The sequence below is a fragment of the Phasianus colchicus genome, chromosome 11 (genome assembly GCF_987193195.1).
Source record: "Phasianus colchicus chromosome 11, bPhaCol1.hap1.1, whole genome shotgun sequence".
Lineage (NCBI taxonomy): Eukaryota > Metazoa > Chordata > Aves > Galliformes > Phasianidae > Phasianus > Phasianus colchicus.
This window is the reverse complement of record NC_143446.1, coordinates 20,446,659-20,467,518: the sequence shown is the minus strand read 5'-3', so window position 1 is coordinate 20,467,518 and position 20,860 is coordinate 20,446,659. Positions and strand designations below refer to the sequence as shown.

Sequence of the window (20,860 nt, the reverse complement as noted above, 5' to 3'; positions counted from 1 at the left end):
GTGGGCTCTGCATTATCTGAATTTGCACAGTGAGCTGTATATAAGGAGCAGCAGCCACTGGCTGTTGCTGAGGAAAAGAACTGGAGGGCTTTGGGGAGCAGGAATAATCCTCTCTGTTGTTGTAGCCGCACACTTTAATACGTAGGTTTGGGGCCAAGGGCAGGAGACAGCTGCCTACAGACACTCAGAGAAATACAAATTAACAAAATGAATCTCATGGAAATGGGTAATGATCAGAAACAACAGAGGAAACGGTTGGAGAGGGATGGAAGCAGTGTGAGTGTAGGACAAAGGCAAGGATAGCTATTAATAATCGTGTTTGTGCAGCTGAGACTGACAGGGAAGGAGATGAGCGCCAGGCGGACGGAGCCGCTCACCCACATGGGCTGCAGCCGCCTCGGGGCGGACGAGGTGAGGCGGAGCGGTGAGCAGCCCTGAGCCCCGAGCTCCCCTGCCTGCGGGGTCTGGGAGGCTTGACAGGGGATTACCGAGCCGTTTATGCAGGGTTCTTGAAGTAATTACTTGCTGTGCCCTCGGTGTCCTACCCGAGCCCCAGCAGGAAGGTTGCCCAGATGACTCTCCTGGGGCAGTGCGGTGACGTGCAGGCTCAGCACTGCATTAGTCATCAGGGCCTCAGGCTCATGAGTCTCAGAGAGATTTCCAGGGGCTGCAAAAGCAGATAACAAACATGGTAATTTCTGCTGAATATGGTGAGAGGCAAAGTAACTTCCCCCTTAGTTTCTGTAGCCTCAGGAGACTGGGATTTGAAGCTTCCTTAAGAGCAGATTTGGTATTGTTATCTCGAATCAGGTGGCTGTTTTCACAGATCTCAAGGCCATTGTCCAACAGGGCTTTAACGTTGGCTTTGCACTGAGAAGCAGGATCTGAAGGGCAGAAATGGTGGGAGTTGCAATGAACTAGGAATTTCCTTTCCTGATGGATCATGAGTTGCCTTCCAGCTCTGGATCCTGCATTGAAGTTCTCAAGAGAGTGTTAGCACCCCGGGCTCCAGTTTGAACTTGTGTCAATTTATACCTGGGAGCCTTGGGACTGTTGATTTTGTACAGTCTTGCTCCTCGGTGCTTATTACTCTCTCCTTGTTCTGAAACCAAGCCAGCCAAAGCTTTTACTGTGCTGCTGTTTGAGAGCCTGGCAATGCTGGATGCTTAAATTTACTGCAGCAGTTCCCATGTGCCCTCCGGAGTGTCCAGTTTACCAGGCTAGAAGACTATTGAGAAATGTCTCCTCTGTTTCTAGCTTCCCATGGTGCGATCCATAGCTCCCCAGAATGGCCCGAAGGCTGGAGGGACCAGAGTGACCATCAGAGGCAGCTGGCTGGATGTGGGCTCTGAGCTCCGTGTCCTTGTCAACAGCTCCAAGCAGTGCACGGACCTCAGGTGGGAACGGGTCTGCCTGAAGCTGAACTAGTAACAGGAACTGAGGTGCTGGAAAGTTGATATCATCCCCAGTAGGTCAAGAAGAGCTGGATTTTGAGAGGGGGGCTCTGCGTGGCACTGTTAGCATAGGATCCCTGCCCAGCCAAGGTCCCGTAGCTGCTGCAGCCCACTGGTTCCTGTACTGCCACTGGGGAGAAGGGGAGCCTGCCCTTTTTCTGTTGACTATATGGGAAGTTAGTCTGGCAGCCTGGGATAGTGTATGCTCAGAATGGCGTACGTGGGTAATGTTGTTAATAGGCGTGTGACTTGAAACTCCTTCTTGCCCGTCTTTTCTTTGGGAAGCTCAGCCCCCTGGTCCCCAGCCCCCGCCCTGCTGCCCCTGGCTCTTTTCAGCTCACCCTGCCTCTCCCCATGCAGCCGCAATGACAGCACCATCACCTGCACTATGCCGTCTGCGGAGCTCACCACGGCTGTGCGAGTCTGCGTCCAGTTCGAGAGCAGGTCTTGTGCCAGCTATAACATCACGTTCAAGTACGAGAAGAACCCAGTCATAACAGACATCAACCCAAAGAAGAGCCAAATTAGGTGAGATCCTCCTCTAATGGAAACAGCTGTTTCTGCTAGGATTTGTCCTTCCTAGCAGGAAGTGGTTTTTGTTGAAATTTTGCAGAATGCAAATGTGAATGTTGCACCCTCATCACAGAACTAATTGGAATATCCCAGTGTAGCCCCTTGCCGACAGCGTGAGCCATCCCAGCACAGAGCAGCTCCCAGGCACATCACATGCCCAGAGCAACAGCAGTATCAAAACACAGCCAGGAGGTAGCATATGTTATCTGGGTCCTGCAGTGTGCTGCAGCAGCAGCATGACTTCCATTTCAGAGCAGGCTCATGATGTCTGCGTCTGCCTGCAAAGGAGGGGGTTGGCCCCAGACTGGGAGGAGAGGATCCAGCAGGGAGGAAGGGCTTTCTGCTGGGTCTGGCCCATTGCCTTGCAGGCATGTACAGAAGAGGCATTGCAGGGCACTGTCTGGGTGATGCAGGGCAACCTGGCTCTGGAGCAGGAGAGGTCTTGCACACTAGGACTGGCTGTAGTTTGTTTCAGTGCACACTGGACATGGGAAAAGGTCAGCTGTGGTGCTTGTACTGTCTGCACCTGGTATGTACTTTAGGGAGTTTCAGATGGAGGGATCTGTGAGACCCAAAGATTTTTCTTGTTAATTAAACTTCTGGAGAATAGGCTGTGATTTGTTATTTCAGTGTTCAGTGTTCCCCAAGGCCACCATGTTTCATTTTTAAAGCGTGTTGCTTTTAATTTCACATCTGTTCATGGAGCTCTCTGGCTCCTGTTCCTTTGGTGAAATCCCACCTTCCTCAGCTGCGAAGCCTAGCAAACCTGGCTGACCAGGACATCTGAGGAATGCCCCAGGGCAGCAGTGAAAGCAGCACGCTCAGGGCACGCAGCAGGCTCTGACATGCTGCTCCCCTTGGAGCAGAGCTGTGTCTCGGCATTCCCAAACACAGAGCCAAAGATGCAGGCTGTGGGAAAGCTAATAACAAGGCACAGCAGTGACTCAGCCAACCTCAGCTCCCAGCCAGCTTGTGAACTATGCTGAGTGGCAAGAGCAGTATCTAAACACAGAGACAGTGAAAGAATGTCACTGCCCATAGTCACAAGGGAAACCACCAGGATATTTCTCCATCACCTTAGTCTGCTTTCTCAATATACACATCAGTCTCCACATTTCAGACCACTGAGAGACAGCAGCCTCTCCTCAGACTGCTTGGTCACTTGTGTATTCTGACTGCTGTGGTGTTGGTGGGGTGTTGGCCATGAAGGGTCAGTAAGCTGTGCAAAGATTCAGCTGGATCTGATTTATCCTGGAGGTTTGCTGAAATGAACAGTGTAAGCAAAGTTTAAAGCAGAACAGAAGTTGTGAACTAGTTTGCAGGCATGACAGGCACTTAGAGACTTGGATTTGCAGTGTTGTACCTACAGCACTGTAAAAGATTTCTTAGGGCCTTGGACCCAAACTCACTGAACATTTTGTAGTCTTGAGATAATAGGGTTTGTGAATCCTGGCTGTTCCCTTCCAGATACCCCAAACTTTGGGCACAATATGGAGGAAGGGGAAAGTAAATTCAGGGGATAGCTTCTGCTGTCCAGAGCAGAAGAGTTGATGCACATTCTCCAGCCCTTGTTTTGCCTAGGAGTCTTGTGTGCATCAGGGCCCTTTTGTTACTGTCACTAATTGACTGCACATTGAGGCCCAAATTTCACATTCCACAGGCAGCAGAGCTGAAACACAAAACAATTTTCAAGTTTTGATCTAAATCTGAAGAGGCTGAGAGATGCAGGATCCATGTCAACCTCACAAGGAGTCTCTTCACTGCCCAGGAGGAGTTCACTGTGGGGCAGGGAAAAGGAATATCCACTTTTCCCAGCTTTGAGTGGTCAGGTTAGCCTTTTATGACACTGGTGGCCTGGGCAATGAGCTCTGTACCCCAAGAATGCAGAGGGAGGCTGCTCCTCTGGGCACTGGAAGCAGGGAACAGTCTGCTGCTGCTGGAAGAGGCCACCACTTTCCATGGGGGCAGCTGCTCCTCCTCCCTTCCCTCATATTGCAGTAGCAGTGTAGATGCCTGTGGCAAATAAGAGAAGATAGTTAGCTTTTGGGTTACATTTTCCGCTCAGACAACTGGGAAATATCCCTGGGAAAATGACGGGAGGTGAGACCCAGCTGTTGTACCTTGACACTTCATGTTGTCAAGGGCACCTCTTCTGCAATCATTTTCTCTTTTTTCCCATCTCTTCAAAGCGGGGGCAGGATCATCACCCTGGAAGGAAGAGGCTTTGAGCTGGTCCAGAATGCCTCCATGGTGGTCCGTGCCATTGGCAGAGAGCAAACGGTGGGTGCCCCCTGGATATCACCTGGTAATGGAGAGCAGGGTGAGAGCACTCGGATGCCTTTTCTGATGCACATGCTCTCCTGTTTCCAGTGCTGTAAGGTTCACACCGACACTGTGATCACCTGCCCTTCTCCAGCTGCCTCCAACATCACTGCTGGGAGCAAGCCCGCTCCTGTTGATTTCTACCTCAACGGCCGCCTCTACACAGACGATCGCCCAGCCTTGGATGAGGAGATGTACCCGGAGGAGGCCCTGCACATCAGCAAGTTCAGCCTGGAGTACTATGCTGACCCCCAGTTCTTCACAGCCAAGAAGGAGAAGTGGATCAAGCACCACCCTGGCGAGCCCTTGACGCTGGTTATACATGTAAGAGAGCAGTATTTACAGCTCTGCTTCTTTGGGGTGCTGCCTGCTACTCGCTGGGAAGCTCTGCAGCCCTAAGGAGCAGTGCAGCATCTGTCTGCAGATGCAGTGGGGAGAAAGGAGGTGGGTGAGGATGTCATGCTCAGGCAGGAGTCATGCTCAGGCAGCTCACATGTGGCCTGCTGCCTCTGCTGGCTGCTCAGCAGGAGGTGCAGCCAGTCGGTCCTGGCGGTGCCTGCTAAGGCATGAGCACGTAGAGCTGCATTTCATTTCATAGCAAGGAGCTAAATAAAATGCTGGATGTATGGAGAACAGCAGCACTGGCATAAAGTCAGGCAGGTTCTCCAGAAGGCCCTGACAATAGATATTTATTCCTGCAGAAATGAGTCACGCATTCTTCACTTTTGGCTGCTGAGTTCAGTTCATTTAACAAGGAAGTTGGGGTATGGCAGTTCAGAGGGGCTTAGACAATGTGCACCACTAATTGAAAGGACGTTGTTCCCTGCAGGATATCCTTACTGCTTGCAACGTGCTCCACAGGCACTCTCCCCATCTCAGACCCCGCAGCCGCATCCCCTCAATGTCTCCTCTGGTGTATATCTTTCCCCCTCCAAGGTGGGCGTGCAGATCCTTATCTGTGGCCAGATCTGAGCCAAAGCAGATCAAAAGCAGATCATCCCAGATTGCACGAGGGGCTTGTTCATCCCATATCCCATGCTGAGTGAGGAATGGGAAAGAGGAAAAATGGGAATGATCCAATTCTGGCTTTCCTGTGGAGTGCTCGAAGAATGTTCTTGGAGAGGGAGAATGCTCTCAGGTCTGAAAAACCAGCGGGGAGTAAGGAAAATACAACAGGAAGAGCTACTGCCACTCCAACTGCCACTCAGGAGACTGACATCCTGGTTTTATTTTTGTCTTTAGAAAGAGCCTGACAACCTGGGCCTGGAGAGCAGCGAGTACCAGGTGAAAATCGGCCTTATCTCCTGTGAGATTCAGATTGTGTCGGACAAGGTCATCCATTGCTCTGTCAATGAGTCGCTGAGCACCTCGGAAAGGCAGCTGCCTGTGACGGTGAGTGCCAGCAGCCCACAGGCCATGCTTGCTGGGCAGCAGGGCTCTGTGCTGCAGACCCCGTGTGCCGGGGAGCTGTGCACAGGCAGGGCTGCGGCATCACAGCTGCCCAGGTCCACTGACAGCAGCCCGCTGGGGAGCTGTGTGGGCAGAAAGATGGGCAGAGTGTGGAATGCCTGCAGCATCTCAGGGCTTCCCGTTCTGCAGGGCAGATGCTGAGACTGCCTGGCATGATGGGTGTTGAGGGTCTGTAGTGTGCGTGGCCGTCAGACGTCGAGCTGTGATTTGTGAGCAGGGATTTTGTCAGTTCTTGTGAGGCACTGTGAACTCCCAGGCAGATGATGTTTTTTGCCACTTGCAGTCATTTTCTTTCTGGCCCTTGTGAAATGAGTTTGGGGCTTTCCACACAGCTCTCAGTTATCTGGCCTCTTATGGCCAGCAGAAGAACTACGTGTGGAGATGAAGAACCAAACCCAGCACAATGATGTGCCAGCAGCGTGCTGGAGGACTTTCCAGTGTCCTGGATGTGGTTCATTGTGTATGAAATTCAGTTGCAAACTGAAAACATGGAAAAGCAGAAGTAAGAGAATTTCCTAAGTCATATGAATGGAAATTTTAAATAGGGCAATTTTGTTTTTTAATGAGAACTGAGAAAAGGGGAAATTCCTTTGGGAATAAAAGGGAATTTTTGAGTTTGCTAGTTTGGGTTTGATGTAAGCCATTTAGGGTAAGTCCTTCAGGAAGCAGGGGAATGATACCCAGCACTACAGTATTGCACAGCTATTGAGCGTGCCAGCAGCTAAACAACCAGCTTGCTTTCATCTCTGTGTGCCCTTACCAAACCTTCATATGTGGCTGGAGTTACCACGTGCTGGCTTTTTGTAAGTCACAGCTGCCTTTATAACACACTTCTAATAGCTTTGGTAGCTCGGGGCCAGACTCACACAGGGTCCCCACCTGATCTGCACCACTGATTGTTATCAGGACCTGCAGAAGTCCCACTGGCTCGCTGGCTGATGAATATTCTTCTGGAGAGCTCATAAGCCTGCTGTGACAGCCAGGATTCTGTTATTTGCTGTTGGAAATCTGCAGTGATGGAACAAGGATTCAGCAATATGTCCTGCTGCTGGTCTGTGTCCTGGTTGGGGATCTGATGGTGCCCAGTTCCTGCCTGGCTCTGGCCATCCGCACTGATCTCTGCACTAACCCACAGCCTCATTAATTCCTCTTACCAAAATTATATTGAATTGATTTTTAAAATAAATGAGAGAAAACCACTGGGGGCATCAAGTCCACTTTTGTCCATGACCACACTATTTAGACACAAAGGTGAGCAGTGAATGTGGGACTGCTGCTCTGGCAGACATTAGCCAGCCTGCCCAGATCTGCTGCAGTGTGCCACAGCACCTTTCCTGGAGGTGCTCCATGCCACAGATGTAACCGTAAGATCCTTCCATCTCTTCTCCACCTTGTTTCCACTTTTTGCTCAACTTTCTCTCACTTCCCATTCCTGTAGGGAAGTGAAACTCATTTCCAGAAGTGAAAGACTGTAGTGTCATGAGTTTTCCTTATCAGATGGTGCTGTTGAACCCTTTCATCCCAGAGGCATGGAGGACTTTTTTTAAGCTGTGCTGAGTGGAGTTGCCAGCTGCCCACGGCCCCTTCCTTTATGGCAACAGGAGGCTGAGGCCCTGGACTTGGCTGGTTTGTGCTCTCACTTCTCCCTCTTTCTCCCTCCGCAGATTCAAGTTGGAAAGTTCAACTACACAATTGCAATGCTGCACCTTGGTGGAGGAGAGACTGCCATCATCGTCTCCATCGTCATCTGCAGCATCCTGCTGGTCCTCTCTGTTGTAGGTGAGGGAACAGGATGGCGAGTTCCCAGGTTTTCTTATTGCATGTGGAGGGGTGGTCATGGCTCACTCACATGTTAGGAAACCTCTGACTGCTTCAGTTCTGATCCGGAGGCAGCAAGTAGCCATTCTCTGTGTGGGACCACACCAGTGCCCCAGATAGAAGCTTACTGCAGTGTGGAGATTTTTGTTGACTGAATCCATGGCTTATCTGTTGTTTGAGGCTGTGGTGTTTATAATTAACATCATGCTTTTTTTCCCCGAATGCTTCTTCATAGTATTAAGTAGGCATTCTCATGCATGGCTGTCTGGCAGCAGAGGTCTGTCTGACCCAGCAGTCACAGCCAGCAGCAGGTGATTGCTGGAGAGTCTTAGCTGCGGAGCTGGAGTAGGCACAACAATTTGCTGAGCTCACTGGAAGTTGCACAATGCACATGTGTGCTCTGTCTGGCATCTTTTTGTTTGTCTAAGCATACATGCTTAGAACAATTGTACAGCAGGAAACTCATTATTTCCCAACAAATGAGGTGTTTCTAGTAGGTATTTAATTTATTTTTAATAAAGGTTATAAAGCACACTGTTTTTTAAATGTACCACTAGTCTTTAGAAACCTATTTCTGGAGGCATGGAAAGAATGTCAAATATGAACGCTGTAGTACAGGTAGTAAATCTCTGAAAATCTGTAATCATTAATTAGCCAGGATTCACTAATTTAGCAGTTTATCTAAATATAGACAGCCCAGACATAAACTGAAGATGACAGTGAAAACCTGATCATTAAATTCCAGCTGGCTTTACTGATTTACAGATAAGAGCCAGCTGCCCAATCAGAGCCAGTTTTGTTGTAGATGTTAAGCTAAGGCTGAAGTTAGCTTTCTGCACTCCTATTAACAGGGGACCACTCTGGTCCTGGCTTCAGCCGCTCCTTCTGTCCTAGTCCAATAAAGCTCATTCCCTTCCTCTCCTCCAGCTCTCTTTGTGTTCTGCACAAAGAGCCGCAGAGCAGAGCGCTACTGGCAGAAAACCCTGCTGCAGATGGAGGAGATGGAATCGCAGATCCGAGAGGAAATCCGCAAAGGTAAGTCAATGGCACTGGGCAGTGTGCAGGAGCCCAGACTGGGAGGGAGCTGTCAGAACATCAGAATTGAAGCAATTCACCTTCTCCTTCATAGAAATCTACAGAAGTACTTGTAGAAAGCTTTCAGTCATTGCCATTTTTCTTCATCAGGATGTGTGTGAATGGAAGTGTGGCCCTGTCCTTGTCTTGCTGCCTGACTTGGGTGAGGCACTTAGCTTCAGTGCCACCAATGTCCACGTCTCAGGGTTAATGGCCCTTGGCCACATGGAGGGCTGCCTGAAGGTCACGCTAATCTCTAATGTGCAACAAAAACTGCAGCACACTCCTGATGGAGCAGTGGGAGAAGCAAGCCGAGTGTCTGCAATTGCTGTCTGCTAAGTACATCATTGTGCTGTGGGTGCAGAAATTTGTCTGCAGAACCAGGGCTGGTGTCCTGGAGGTGGGGAAGGTTTTTTTCTCTGTATATGCTGCAAAACATGATGTGTAGTGCTGACAGGAAAACCCTGAAAGTAGTCTGCTCCATCGGAAAACCCTGCTTCAGCCCTCTCAAGGAGGAGAGGTCTCCTCAAGAGGAGACATGTAGCATGTTTCATTGCCAGCCTGCCTCAGCTGGTAGATTGTCAGAGCTCTTACCATCTGTGGGTCTCTTTACCTAAGGTTTTGCAGAGCTGCAGACAGACATGACAGATCTGACCAAGGAGCTGAATCGCAGCCAAGGGATCCCATTCCTGGAGTACAAGCACTTTGTGACCCGGACGTTCTTCCCCAAAGTAAGGCCATTCTGCATTTTATGGGTATCTAATCACTGCAATTCCTTCCTAATCAGATCGGGGCTCTGCTCTCCCTCTGCCAAAGGGTAACAAAATCATTCCTCTGTTATATATTTAGATGTCATATATTTCAGCCTTAATTATCATCAACACTGGAGCCACAGCTCCCAGGGTGCGAAGCAAGGTCAGGATGCTCAATGTGGCTGGAATCTGGCAGAGCTGGGAGGCAGACAAGGCGCAGCTCTGGGAGCTGTGTTAACTCACCAGTGTGATGCTTCTGGACATCCTCCTCTGAAAGCTGTGTCTCTCACATGAATAGGATGTGCTGGGGGCACTCCATTTTCCCCAAAGTCTTCAGCTGCAATCTGCTGTCTGCTGGGAGAAAACCGATGCTGAAGGCATCTCTCATCAGTGCTCAGGGAAAGGTGGCTTTATGTTCCACACAGCTCGCCACCAAGGGTTTTCAGCTGCACTGCCACTTCTCAGACCTCATTAGATGTCTCTCTCTCTCTCCCTTTGTGTTCCCTCCCCCAGCTGCTGGACACGCAGTGCCTGCAGCACGATGCCTCTCGGGCATGAGGTCTGGGTCTGTCTGCTCAGAGCCCTCCTCCAGGGCAGCACCAGATGCGTTGGTGCTGAGATTCACTTCACCAGCTGCTCTGCTGAGTTGCTGTGTGCTGCAAACCATGGCCATATTTCACCCCTGAGGCTGTTGCATTTTGCTGGTGAGGAATGAGAGGATGATTTATGACTGCAGAGCGTTTCATTACAAGTTACTACTCAGGTTTTTAAGTTACCCAGTCTCTGTATATCTGCACACTAGGCCCTTTAAGATTCAGGCTGCTATATGAATGTTAGAGATTTATACATTTTTCCCATCTGTTTCTGAAGTTACATACGTTGAAGCACCCAGTACTTCTCTATTTTGACTTACTCTTCTATAATGCTTTCTCTTCTGGGGTTTTCTAGCTGTCAAATTAGTCTATTTGCAGTCTCCCCACCCTAACAGCCTCGTGTCTGGTTCAGACATCTGCCTCCCCTTATTCTTGTGGTGTTTGCTCATTCAAGACAATCTTGGAAAGTGTGTGAAGGCTTTATAAATTATTCTGGTGCATTTCTTTGTAATGGGTGGTCTCCAGTCCTGAAGACGTTTCTCTCTCTCGTTCCCCTGTGGCATGTGGCACACGAGGAGGTCTCTGGCCCTCTACTCATGGCTGTGTTTGGTTGTGTTGCAGTGTTCCTCGCTCTATGAGGAGTGTTACGTTCTGCCTTCCCAACAGCTCAGCTCCCAGGTGGGCTCCCAGGTCCAGGAAACCCATCCGCTTCTGGTGGGGGAATGGAAAGTGAGTAACCCACTAACAAAACAAATGTTCTTCAGTGGTTGCTAACCATACTCGTGTGTGTTGACAGTGCCATGCATTTTCTTGTGGCATGTGGGGAATGCTTGATTACTGAAAGCAATTAACACATACCAGCATTGGATCAGCTTTCACTGGTTGGAGAAGAGTGATCTGTGAAATTCTGCCCTCACATGAAGGAGCTCTGTCCCAAGACCCTCCCCAGCTTCACTGTGGGCTTTCTTCCTAAGTGTACCATAGTGTATGTCACCTTCTGTTCCGTACACAGTTCTTCATAAATGAGATTAATTACAAGTGAGGACTCACTATAAGCTGTTGTCCCAGAGCTGGGTTTTGGATGCACAAGAGTCGGGAAGTGAAGGATCAGCAAATCATTTAGGTTGAAGAGAGATTTGCTTACAGCAGCTCCAATTAGATCAGGTTGCTGAGGGCCTTGTCCAGCTGAGTGTTGAGATATCTTCAAGAATGGAAATCCCACAGCCTCTCAGGGCTCTTTTTCCAGTGCCTGATGACCATGAAGGTGGAAACTTTCTTTCTTTAATTAGTTTCCCACGCTCCATCTGGGGTCCCTTGCCTCTTATCCTATCCTTATACCCCCAGAGAACAGCCTAGATCTGTCTTTTCTACCCTGCCACAGTGCAGTTGAAGACTGCAGGAATTTATCTCCCTCAAAGGCCACATAAGCACCAGCTCTCTCTGCCTCTTCTTGCACACAACTGCCCCCTAATTGGCATCCCCTGCTGTACTTGCTCCAATTTGTCAACATCCACCTGGGAGTGGGGAACCCAAAACTGGGCATGTTACTCTATTTGGTCTCACAAGTGCTGAATAGAGAGGGGCAGTGGCTTGGTGACTGTGCTGCTTCTGATGCAGCCCAGAATGCAGTCGTGCCTTCTCCAGGAAAGCAGTCTGGCTAGTGCCAAACAGGGAGAATGGAGGCATCAGCACAGCACTGTGTGCTTAGCAGGGGCATCACTGCAGTCAGGTAGGATAAAAGAAGTTGGGGTGGGGGGGAAACAAGGAGTGTTTTTCTCATTCTGCTTTCTGTTTTTTCCTCTAGATCCCTGAAAGCTGCAGACCCAATATGGAAGAAGGAATCTCACTGTTCTCTACCTTGCTCAACAACAAGCACTTTCTCATCGTTTTTGTCCACGCTCTTGAACAACAGAAAGACTTTGCTGTGAGGGACAGGTATGAGCTCCAGCAGACTGAGGAGCCACGCTGGCAGCCAGCTCATCTGAGAGGAAGCTCAGTGGTGTGACTGCTGCCTCACAGTCTCTGCTGTGAAGGGTGGCTCTGTGGTCCCTGCCTGGTCCCACGAGGCTGTTGAGGTGGCTGTTGAGTGTGTCTCTTATCCTACATGGACATTTTCCATAGGTGTGTGGTTTTCAGGCACTGATCATCTATGCTAAATTTCAACCAAAGACCTGGCAGTTGGACAAGACTGATTTATTCCTAAACTCTAAGTGATCCAGATGCTATCTAGAGTCATACATTGCAGCTGAAGGTTACAACTGGCCTCCTGGTTTTCTTTTAGAAATGAGCAGCCAAAAACCTTTTCCATTTTCCTGCAAAGCACCAAAAGGTGCAATGCATGACCTGCTCTTGCAGTGTTTGTATTCCTGAACAAATATGATTTACCAGTAAGAGTGCGTGAGTTGACCTGAGGTCTGACAACAAAGAAAGAGCCTGTGGAGTTTAGCCCCATTGAGAGAGCCTGCAGAAACTGCCTCAAATGCTGCCTTCATGTTTCTTATACTAGTTAACGGTCTACCTCAGTGCTTTGCTCTTACACAGTTCTGTTTTTCAGGTGTAACCTGGCCTCCCTGCTTACTATTGCATTGCATGGGAAACTGGAATATTACACCAGCATCATGAAGGACCTCTTAGTGGATCTAATAGATGCTTCAGCTTCCAAAAACCCCAAGCTGATGCTGAGGAGAACTGAATCTGTGGTAGAGAAGATGCTCACCAACTGGATGTCCATCTGCATGTACAGCTATCTCAGAGTAAGAGAACCAGATGAGTGTATTGTAGTTGCGTTGCATGCAGGGGTAACATGGGACATGTGAATCAGCTGAGGAACTAAATACTTGCCAGTTGGGCCAGTTGCCTTGTCACTAATGGTTGACAAACTCCAACAGATTAAATGTTCAAGCGCAAAAAAGCAACTGGAAGTTCGGTTGCATCTGGTAACTGGATGGGATCAAGCTTCATAGCAGGCTTGCTAGTGTGGCCTGCTTTTTATAAGGCCAGGGCACTAAACTGGCATCTATTGCCATGGTTGAGAAGACAGCCGCAGGGAATTGGAAAATAACCACAATAGTTTGAGGTTTGGAGAACAATTCCAGCTGTTTGTTGTTTTCTCTGACCAATTTGGATAGCCTTACTGATGGTTGCCAGCTAGTTCAGCATTTTGCTTCAGCACAGGACCCCAGGAGGTGCTCGTGGTGTGGGGCAGAAAGGCTGCTGGGCTGTCAGTGGCCGTTTGGGTTGGGGCTCCTTGTGCTGGGCATGTCCTCGCAGTGCCACTCTGCCCAGGTGGTCTTTGCAGGAGAGGGGGATGTCCAGAAGCCTGTCTGTCTTCCTACGTAACGTAAAAGGAATATATTTGGCATCTCAGAGTGTCTCCATCTGCTCAGTGCTTTATTTCCAATGCTTGCCAGCTCTGGTTGGAATTTCTCAGAAGAGTTGAGCAATAACATAATTGATTCCACAGCAGCTAATTGGAGGACACCCCATTATACCCACAGGGGAAAGCCTGGAAAAAGCCTTTAGAAAAATCTCTTTTTCAAAGTGTTTGCTGTAGTCATAGAAGCAATACTGCATTGTCTTCATACATATCATAATGTCTTCTGAACACAGCTGAAGATCACTGTTTGTTCTAAAGCTTGTGACTTTGTAGTTCTTAATCTTTCATTTTAGCTCACATAATTGTGAACTATAATGAAGGAAAAGTCACAGGAACAAGTAGGGTTGCCTGTGCCAAGGGAGCATGGCTTTCCAGCCTGTCAGAGAAAAAAAGAGTGAATTAGTGATTATTTATTTATTTGTTTATTTAGTAATCTTTCAGTTTTGTGCCTGTAGCTTAATTGTGGGGGGGAAAAAGTGCTGATCTCTTCTCTTGGAGAGCGGAGCCCTCGTATGAGGCGTCTGATCCAGCTCCGTTCTGCTAAAAATGAACATTGTGCAAGAGGGCTTTTTCAGGAAAAAAAAGAGGAAAGAAAGTCTTATCACACGGGCTGAGGACATGTGCACGTTACAGAGCTAATTATCGGTGCTGCAGTCCCTGACAGCCTGCAGCACCCCTCCTGTGGCCATGGTAGTCCAGGTGCCCATGCACAGTAAGGTCGGGACCAGGGCTGGGACTTCTTGTGATGAGCCTGTGATGAGGGCTGGTGCCAGCTGTGAGCTGAAGCTGTGTAGAAATCAGGGCAGCACTGTCAGGGAGATGGTGGAAGGAGCGCCTAACCAGGCTAGAATCACAGAATGACGGAAGTTCCCAAGTCAGAAGGAGCCCACAGGGATCATCAAGTCTAGCTCCTGACTCCACACAGCACCACCCGAACTCCATGTTTGAGAGTGGTGTCCAAATGCTCCATGAGCGCTGCTGGCATGGGGCTGCTGTGGGGACTCTGCTCTGTGCCCACTGCCCTCTGGTGCTGTCTTTTCCCAACATCCAGCCTGGCCCTTCCTTGATGCAGCTCCATGCAATCTTGGCATCAACAGTAAACGTTGCAGTGTAGATTTGATTTCCAAGAGCATATCACATGCTCTGGTGAAGGTGGGGAAACCTCAGGGGAGGAGAAGCTGCTGCCTGCTGATGTGGGGAGGAAGAAGCTCTGGCTGTCCCTGCAGGAGAGGGCTCCAAATCAGTTCAGGCTGCTGTGTGCAGGGATGGAGGGCTCTCAGCAGTCTGAGCAGAACCGGTGCCTTCCTCACTGCAAAAGCCAAGCACGGAGCCACTGAAGCACTCCTAGCCACAGACTGCTTCTAGCTCGGGGCAACAACTTAAACATTAGTGACAGTCAGGCACCTCCCATGTGCCTTGCATCCTTCTGGGTCAAACCGTTGCCTTCAGAGAGGCATTCTTTGGTTAAAAAGAGTCTCCTGCCTGCCTGCAGCACTGTGCTGTCAGACGTGTGACGATGGGGCTGGTTCTCATTCCTGAATGATCTCCATTAATCACAACATCTATTTGAAACAGCTGCTGCAAAGGTCCCTGCCATTGTTCAGTGGAAAAATTCCAAGAGCTTGTATTTTCCCTTGTATGTCAACGCTACATGCTCAAAACATTTGTTTCATATTAATGCTGTGACTAGCAGTCCATCCGCTTGTGTTTTGGGCAAAAATGATTTGAAGGAGCTGTCTTCAGCTGGGAAGAAGAGGCAAGCCACAGCCACTCACAGCTGCACATGTGGGGGGCACCTGAAAGCAGAGGGTTTGCCCCTCTGAAATGTGACAGCACGCAGGAACTGTGATAGTAGGCAGCAGGAAACTTGCTTCTTGAGGTTGGAGTCAGAAGGGGGCTGGAAAACTTGCAGCATTTGCACAACTGATGCAGATCTTGGTTCCTGCATAACCGTGTGAGAATCACCAATAAAATGGTCTGTGTCTGCACTTCCCGCTACCACTATAATGGAAAGTGCTGAGAACTGCCTCCCCCCGTGATACCTTGGTGCCGTTCCGCCCCATGCCTGGCAGGATGGGGGGACTGATGGCTGAGTGAAAGCCAAGGTCCTGGGATGCAGCATTCAGATCTGGGTCCAAGCTTCCCAAAGTTTTGCGTGGGGGATGGAGCTGAGATTGTATTTGTTACATTACACAAAGAGATAATCACCCCCAAATTAGCTGGCACCTGTGAGAAGCAGCTGCTTTCTGTGTTTTCCTTACACCAGCCTCACCAGGACTCATTTGAAATGACTGTAGAGTGTTCCCAGAGGACATCTCCGATGACTTGTTGGCCTTGGTAACAGAGCAGCCACACCAAAGCCAGTCTGTGCTCTGAACCTTTCTCCCAAGAGCATAAAGCCTTTGCCTCCCACACTTCCCCAGCATGAAGCAGCCCAAGCAGTGCCAGCCAGAGCTGTGCACTCCATTACCGCGAGCTTATTGCAGCGCCCCGGATAGCTTTAAGAGCCTGTGATGGTTCAGTCAAAAATGAAAATGAAGTCTTGTTAAAATACATTCACAATAGGAGGAAAAAAAAAGGCCCCAGAGTGTGGTTTTTTAAAATAATTTTTGTCCTGAATCAGCACTGATCTCTTCTGGTTAGACTTCCTTTCTCCTAAGTAGCAGCTCCGGAGACACTGCTGGTTTGTTTCCAGATGCATTTTCTGAACAATACTCGAGGTTTCCAGGCCTGCCGTTTTATCTGCAGCCGCTGCCTGCCAGCACTTCTTTCCCCCCTTTGAAACTTGCAGTCTGCTTAGTGCTTTTGTGGATCTCCATAGCGTCCCACAGTTCCTGGGTCTGAAAGCCAACAAGACAAACAGAAATAGCATCTCGCAGGCTGAGCTGCCATTTGGTTCCTATGCAGCCATAGGAGGACAGAGCTGGTCCTGAGGACGGAGCTGGTTTGTTCACACAACGCAGGGTGTGAGCACAGGCTGCATGGGCTTCCCCCTGCACTCAGCACACTGGCAGCATGGTGCCATGTGGTCAGCATGACCCAGGGAGCACTGCTGGCTCCAGGCAGTAAGGAGCCCCGGTACCTGTGGGGCTCTGCGTCGTGGTTTTCAGCCTCCTCCCTTGCCGCTGAGGCCAGAGCTGTGTCCAGAAGCAGTTTCCCCAGGGGGACAGCAGGCTCCAGACCCGGCACAGAATCTCAGGGTGGTCACCCTGCACATCTAAGCACCGTGACACAGCACTGTGCCTGCTCAGGGCTGTTGCTGCACTGTACCAACACCCCCTGCGTTGGGCTGGCACAGCAGTGCTCCTGATCGCATTGTGCAAGTGGTGGAAGCAAACAGCGAGACCCGGGCATGTCTGTGCCAGCATAAGCCCTGCCTACTGGCTCACCATGCCACCTTCCCCTCAGACGCTGACTTTTTGTTACCATCTGCATTTTGTTCCTGGTCCTCAGCTCCTCTGCCCCACAGCTTCACATGTTTCTGTGCCTTTGTCCAGCACTGCAGAGCCCATGAGCTGCTGTGCACCCAGAGGGAGCATTGCAGGAAGTCCTTCCATTCCCGTGGGAGGCCCATGCACTTGCCCTATGCTCATAACAGCCCTGCCCTGGGAAAATAAAGCATTTGCACCGTGGCACAGATGGTGCGTGCCCACCCACAGCCCTGCTGCAGCCCCAACGCTGAAGGCAGCTGAATCAAAATTGACATCGAGCTAATTGCTTCAGCAATTATAAGGCAATTAGAATAAAAGAACCACTGAGTCTTAATTAAGAAGCAGATTGAACAGGATTTAGCAGCTCCTAGCTGAGAAATACCAAAACCATCCGATATCTGTTGTCTTGAGCAGGATTTCAGATGGCAGTGATGGCTGTGCAGGGATGCGATGGTTGGAAGGTACAGGAATGCGCAGTAATTTGCATTTGCCTCATCTGAAGGAAATTGCACATGAACATTAGGGAGAATGGGATGTACTCCAGTACTGAAATGTTTCTTAAGAAAATAACTTGTGTTTTATTTGCACATCGGCATAACAGGCATAAGTGGATCAGAAATCTGGCATTACACCATGTCGCTGAACCGCGTCACAAATTGCTGGTCCCTGTTAGGATCCTTGTTCCTTTTGCAGCACTGTCACAATTCACAGCTCTCCCATAAGATGAAGTTTGACAAATATAACAAGTTAACTGCCATGTTTACTCGTTGTCACATGGGAATAGCATGGTTGACTCTGATCTTTCTCTTTTGCTGCAATCAGTTCTCTGCTGTGGTATGAGAAGTATGAGTGCTGCTTCCCAGAGCCACAGGCTGCACGGTGACCTCACTCCCATAGATCTCAATGGCAAACCAGGCAATACAAAGAGGACTTTGGACTTTAATAGGAAGCTGGCATCCACAAGTCCCTCTAGAGTTGTGGGTTTCTGTATAGAGCCTCTGGGTTTCTGTATAGTGCATCCTGCCCTGGATGCACCACAGGTCCGTTGCTGACATGAACTTCTCTCCCTTTCCCCAGGAGACAGTCGGAGAGCCATTCTTCCTGCTGATCTGTGCCATCAAGCAGCAGATTAACAAAGGCTCCATTGATGCCATCACAGGGAAGGCCAGATACACCCTCAATGAGGAGTGGCTCCTGAGGGAGAACATTGAGGCGAAGCCAAGGGTGAGTACCTGAGGTGGCCCAGAGGGGGCTCATGCCTCAGTGAGAGTTAGTGCCCATTGCACCTTGCTGCCACAGGGCTCCCACTGCAGAATACAACTTGAGGTAACTGCTGGTTTGCACATCCGGCCTTTGTGGTCGCCAATGTGGCTCTGGTTGGAGGTGGAAGGAGGCAGGGAGATTTGTTCTGCCATGCTCAGAGAGGTAAAGCAAATCAGTATCTGTGCTCCCAGTGAGAAGGCGTTGGCTCAGTCTCGCATCGCAGGCTGCAGGCAGGGCATCACAGAGTTGTGCAGCAAACTACTCTTGCAGGGCTTCAGAAGAGCTGTGCATGTAGAGGGATTTTTTCCCTTCAGTGTAAGATTCAGAATCCAGCAGATGCCTTTCCAGAGCCTGGGTCAAACCCTGCTTCCAATTACCTGGCATAAATCTGCAGCAGTTCCATTGAAATCCATGGGTTGCCCCAGACACGTATCACCATAACACAGAGCACGTTCCAACTCCACATAGTCTCTGATTCTTCTTACTGCCTGTGCTGTGAATTTACAGGTCAGTCAAGAGGGGTTAGCAGCAGGGCACAGAGTATTGGCTTTCCCAGCAGAAATGGTAATGTCATGTGTCTGAGCAGGAACAGTGCAGCTGCTTTTTGTGAGAAAAAAAAGCAAAGTGATGAGCTGAGCATTAGAGGGAAGGCAACCACCTGCAGGCCTGGGTGCTAACTCATCAGCAGTCCTCTACACTGCTGGTAACCAAACCTCTGCTTTAAAAAGCAACCACTTAATAGAAAAATTATTTTCTATTAACGCTATGGCAAAAATCCTCCTTCATCTGTATACTGAGATTGTTCTCATCACCAAGGGAGCTGGCTGCGTGTCCCGATAACAGAGAGCAGTTGTAATGCTATAATGGGCTGGAAAGTACCACAGTAATAACAGGGTGGCAGAGCCTTCAGCTGCAGCAAACAAGAATGAGCCCAAATACAGCAGCCACAGAAACAAAAGAAAAGAGCTGCTTACCTTCAACAGACCTCAGAGACACCCTCATCTCTACTGCCAACCCTTAAATGAGGGCTGGGAAGGGGTGGATCCTGGCTCCATCCTTCCAGTCACTCAAGTACATTGCATGCACCTGAGCTCCCTTGGGCTGGCCCTGCCTTCCACCAGGTGCTCAATCACTGCTTCAGGCTGTGACTTAGCATTTCTGCTACAACAGTGGTAGCAAGGAGTTTGTGGGCTGCTGAGAATTCCAGATATTGGGCCCACATTTATGGGTGTCCTTCCCAGAGGCAGCTGCATGCACAGCAGTGCTGCTCCTGCTCTCTGCACAGCATCCTGATCACAGCTCACAGACTGAGTAGCTGGCTGGCTTCAGGACTGCACTCACAGCTGAATGGAGGCCCCAGTTTGTATGCATCAAGGAGAAGAGGACAAGGCAAGGCAGGGGCTGCCTTGGGTCAGCTCTGTGCAGGTGGCATTGGGCCAGGTGGAGTGCATGCGTGGAATAGGTGCCTGCATTCTGCATTGCTCCTCACCTAACTGCCATGGGAACAGCTCTCAAAGAGGGTTTTTGTACAGAGGTCATTCTCATTACCCCACAACTTTGTCCTGCAACCAGCAGAAGCCAGGCATCCCCAGGGAGTGGTGTCTGTGGCAGCCCAAAGCCCCTTACAGCTGACGATCCACTGTTCAGGTTCCTTCTTCAGCAGGGAATTGGATGCTGATAGTGGTGAATGCCCACGCGGCACCAGCCTCACTCTTTAGTGTGCTCAAAGCTTGTTTACACCCAAGAGTTCAGCCCGTTGCATCAGGCAGGGGAGGGCAGTGAGCCCTGGTGGCCCCATCAGTGACTGGTCAGAGCCGAGAAGCTGAGGATGAGGTGGCAGTGGAGGCTGACCTGTCCTCCTTCCTGCCTCAGAAGTGATATCTGCATGTGAGGGCTCAGGCCCATTAGCAGGGCAGCAGGAGAGCAGGGCATAGCATTACTCCCTGTGTCCTCTTGGCTCCATCAATAAATTGCATCTTTCAGTTGCCAGGGAGCATAAATCAGCACTTTTGCTAGCAGTAAATTGTAGGTGACAGCCTTCATTCTGCCTGAATTCAGCCCCAGAGCTCTGTGCATCGTTAGGGGTGCCCCACTCACCCCTAACGCAGCCTCTGCCCACAGAACCTCAACGTCTCCTTCCAAGGCTGTGGGATGGACTCCCTGAGTGTCAGAGCCATGGACACAGACACACTTAGCCAAGTAAAGGAGAAGATCTTGGAGGCCTTCTGCAAGAATGTCCCCTACTCCCAGTGGCCAAGAGTGGAAGACGTCGACCTCGGTAGGGGGCACTGGCCAAACCGTACCTCTGGATGAGGGAGCTGATGTGCACACCAGCCCCTGGGGTGTCTTGGAGGGTGCTGGGTGAAGGAGCACTGGTGACAGGGCAGGATGGAGACAGCCTTCTCCTGAGGGCAGTCTTCAGGAATAAGAGATGGGACCAGACCCTGCCAGACAGTAGGGAGCCATGTCATTAGAAAGAAGCTTTAGAAAAGCCTGAGCTGAGCAGAAGGGTGCTTGGATTTCCCCTCTTTGAAGCCTAGTGTTAATCCCAGGAATGGATGTATCCTCTAAAACTCTCTTGGGCCTGCACATGACTCATTAATATACCTCTCCACAAGCAGCTATAAATGAGCTCATGGGCTCCTGTCTGGCTGTGTGTTTGGTCACTTATCTATCCTGTGGCCAACCCCTTTTTGTAGAATTTAAGTATCCAAGACTAGTGCTGCGAGGAGGA

At 49.9% G+C, this 20,860-nt stretch overlaps 1 protein-coding gene across 1 annotated transcript in view; it reads left to right on the top strand.

The window, feature by feature from the left end:
- PLXND1 (plexin D1) overlaps positions 1-20,860 on the top strand; it is a 65,516-nt gene that overhangs the window by 32,527 nt on the left and 12,129 nt on the right. Inside the window, exons 15-27 of the mRNA XM_031605165.2 lie at positions 1,258-1,397; positions 1,815-1,982; positions 4,217-4,307; positions 4,398-4,673; positions 5,592-5,741; positions 7,484-7,598; positions 8,565-8,672; positions 9,330-9,442; positions 10,678-10,785; positions 11,861-11,991; positions 12,611-12,809; positions 17,941-18,087; positions 20,248-20,404. Coding sequence (XP_031461025.2) covers positions 1,258-1,397; positions 1,815-1,982; positions 4,217-4,307; positions 4,398-4,673; positions 5,592-5,741; positions 7,484-7,598; positions 8,565-8,672; positions 9,330-9,442; positions 10,678-10,785; positions 11,861-11,991; positions 12,611-12,809; positions 17,941-18,087; positions 20,248-20,404 — 1,903 coding nt within the window. The remainder of the gene's footprint in view (positions 1-1,257; positions 1,398-1,814; positions 1,983-4,216; positions 4,308-4,397; positions 4,674-5,591; positions 5,742-7,483; positions 7,599-8,564; positions 8,673-9,329; positions 9,443-10,677; positions 10,786-11,860; positions 11,992-12,610; positions 12,810-17,940; positions 18,088-20,247; positions 20,405-20,860) is intronic.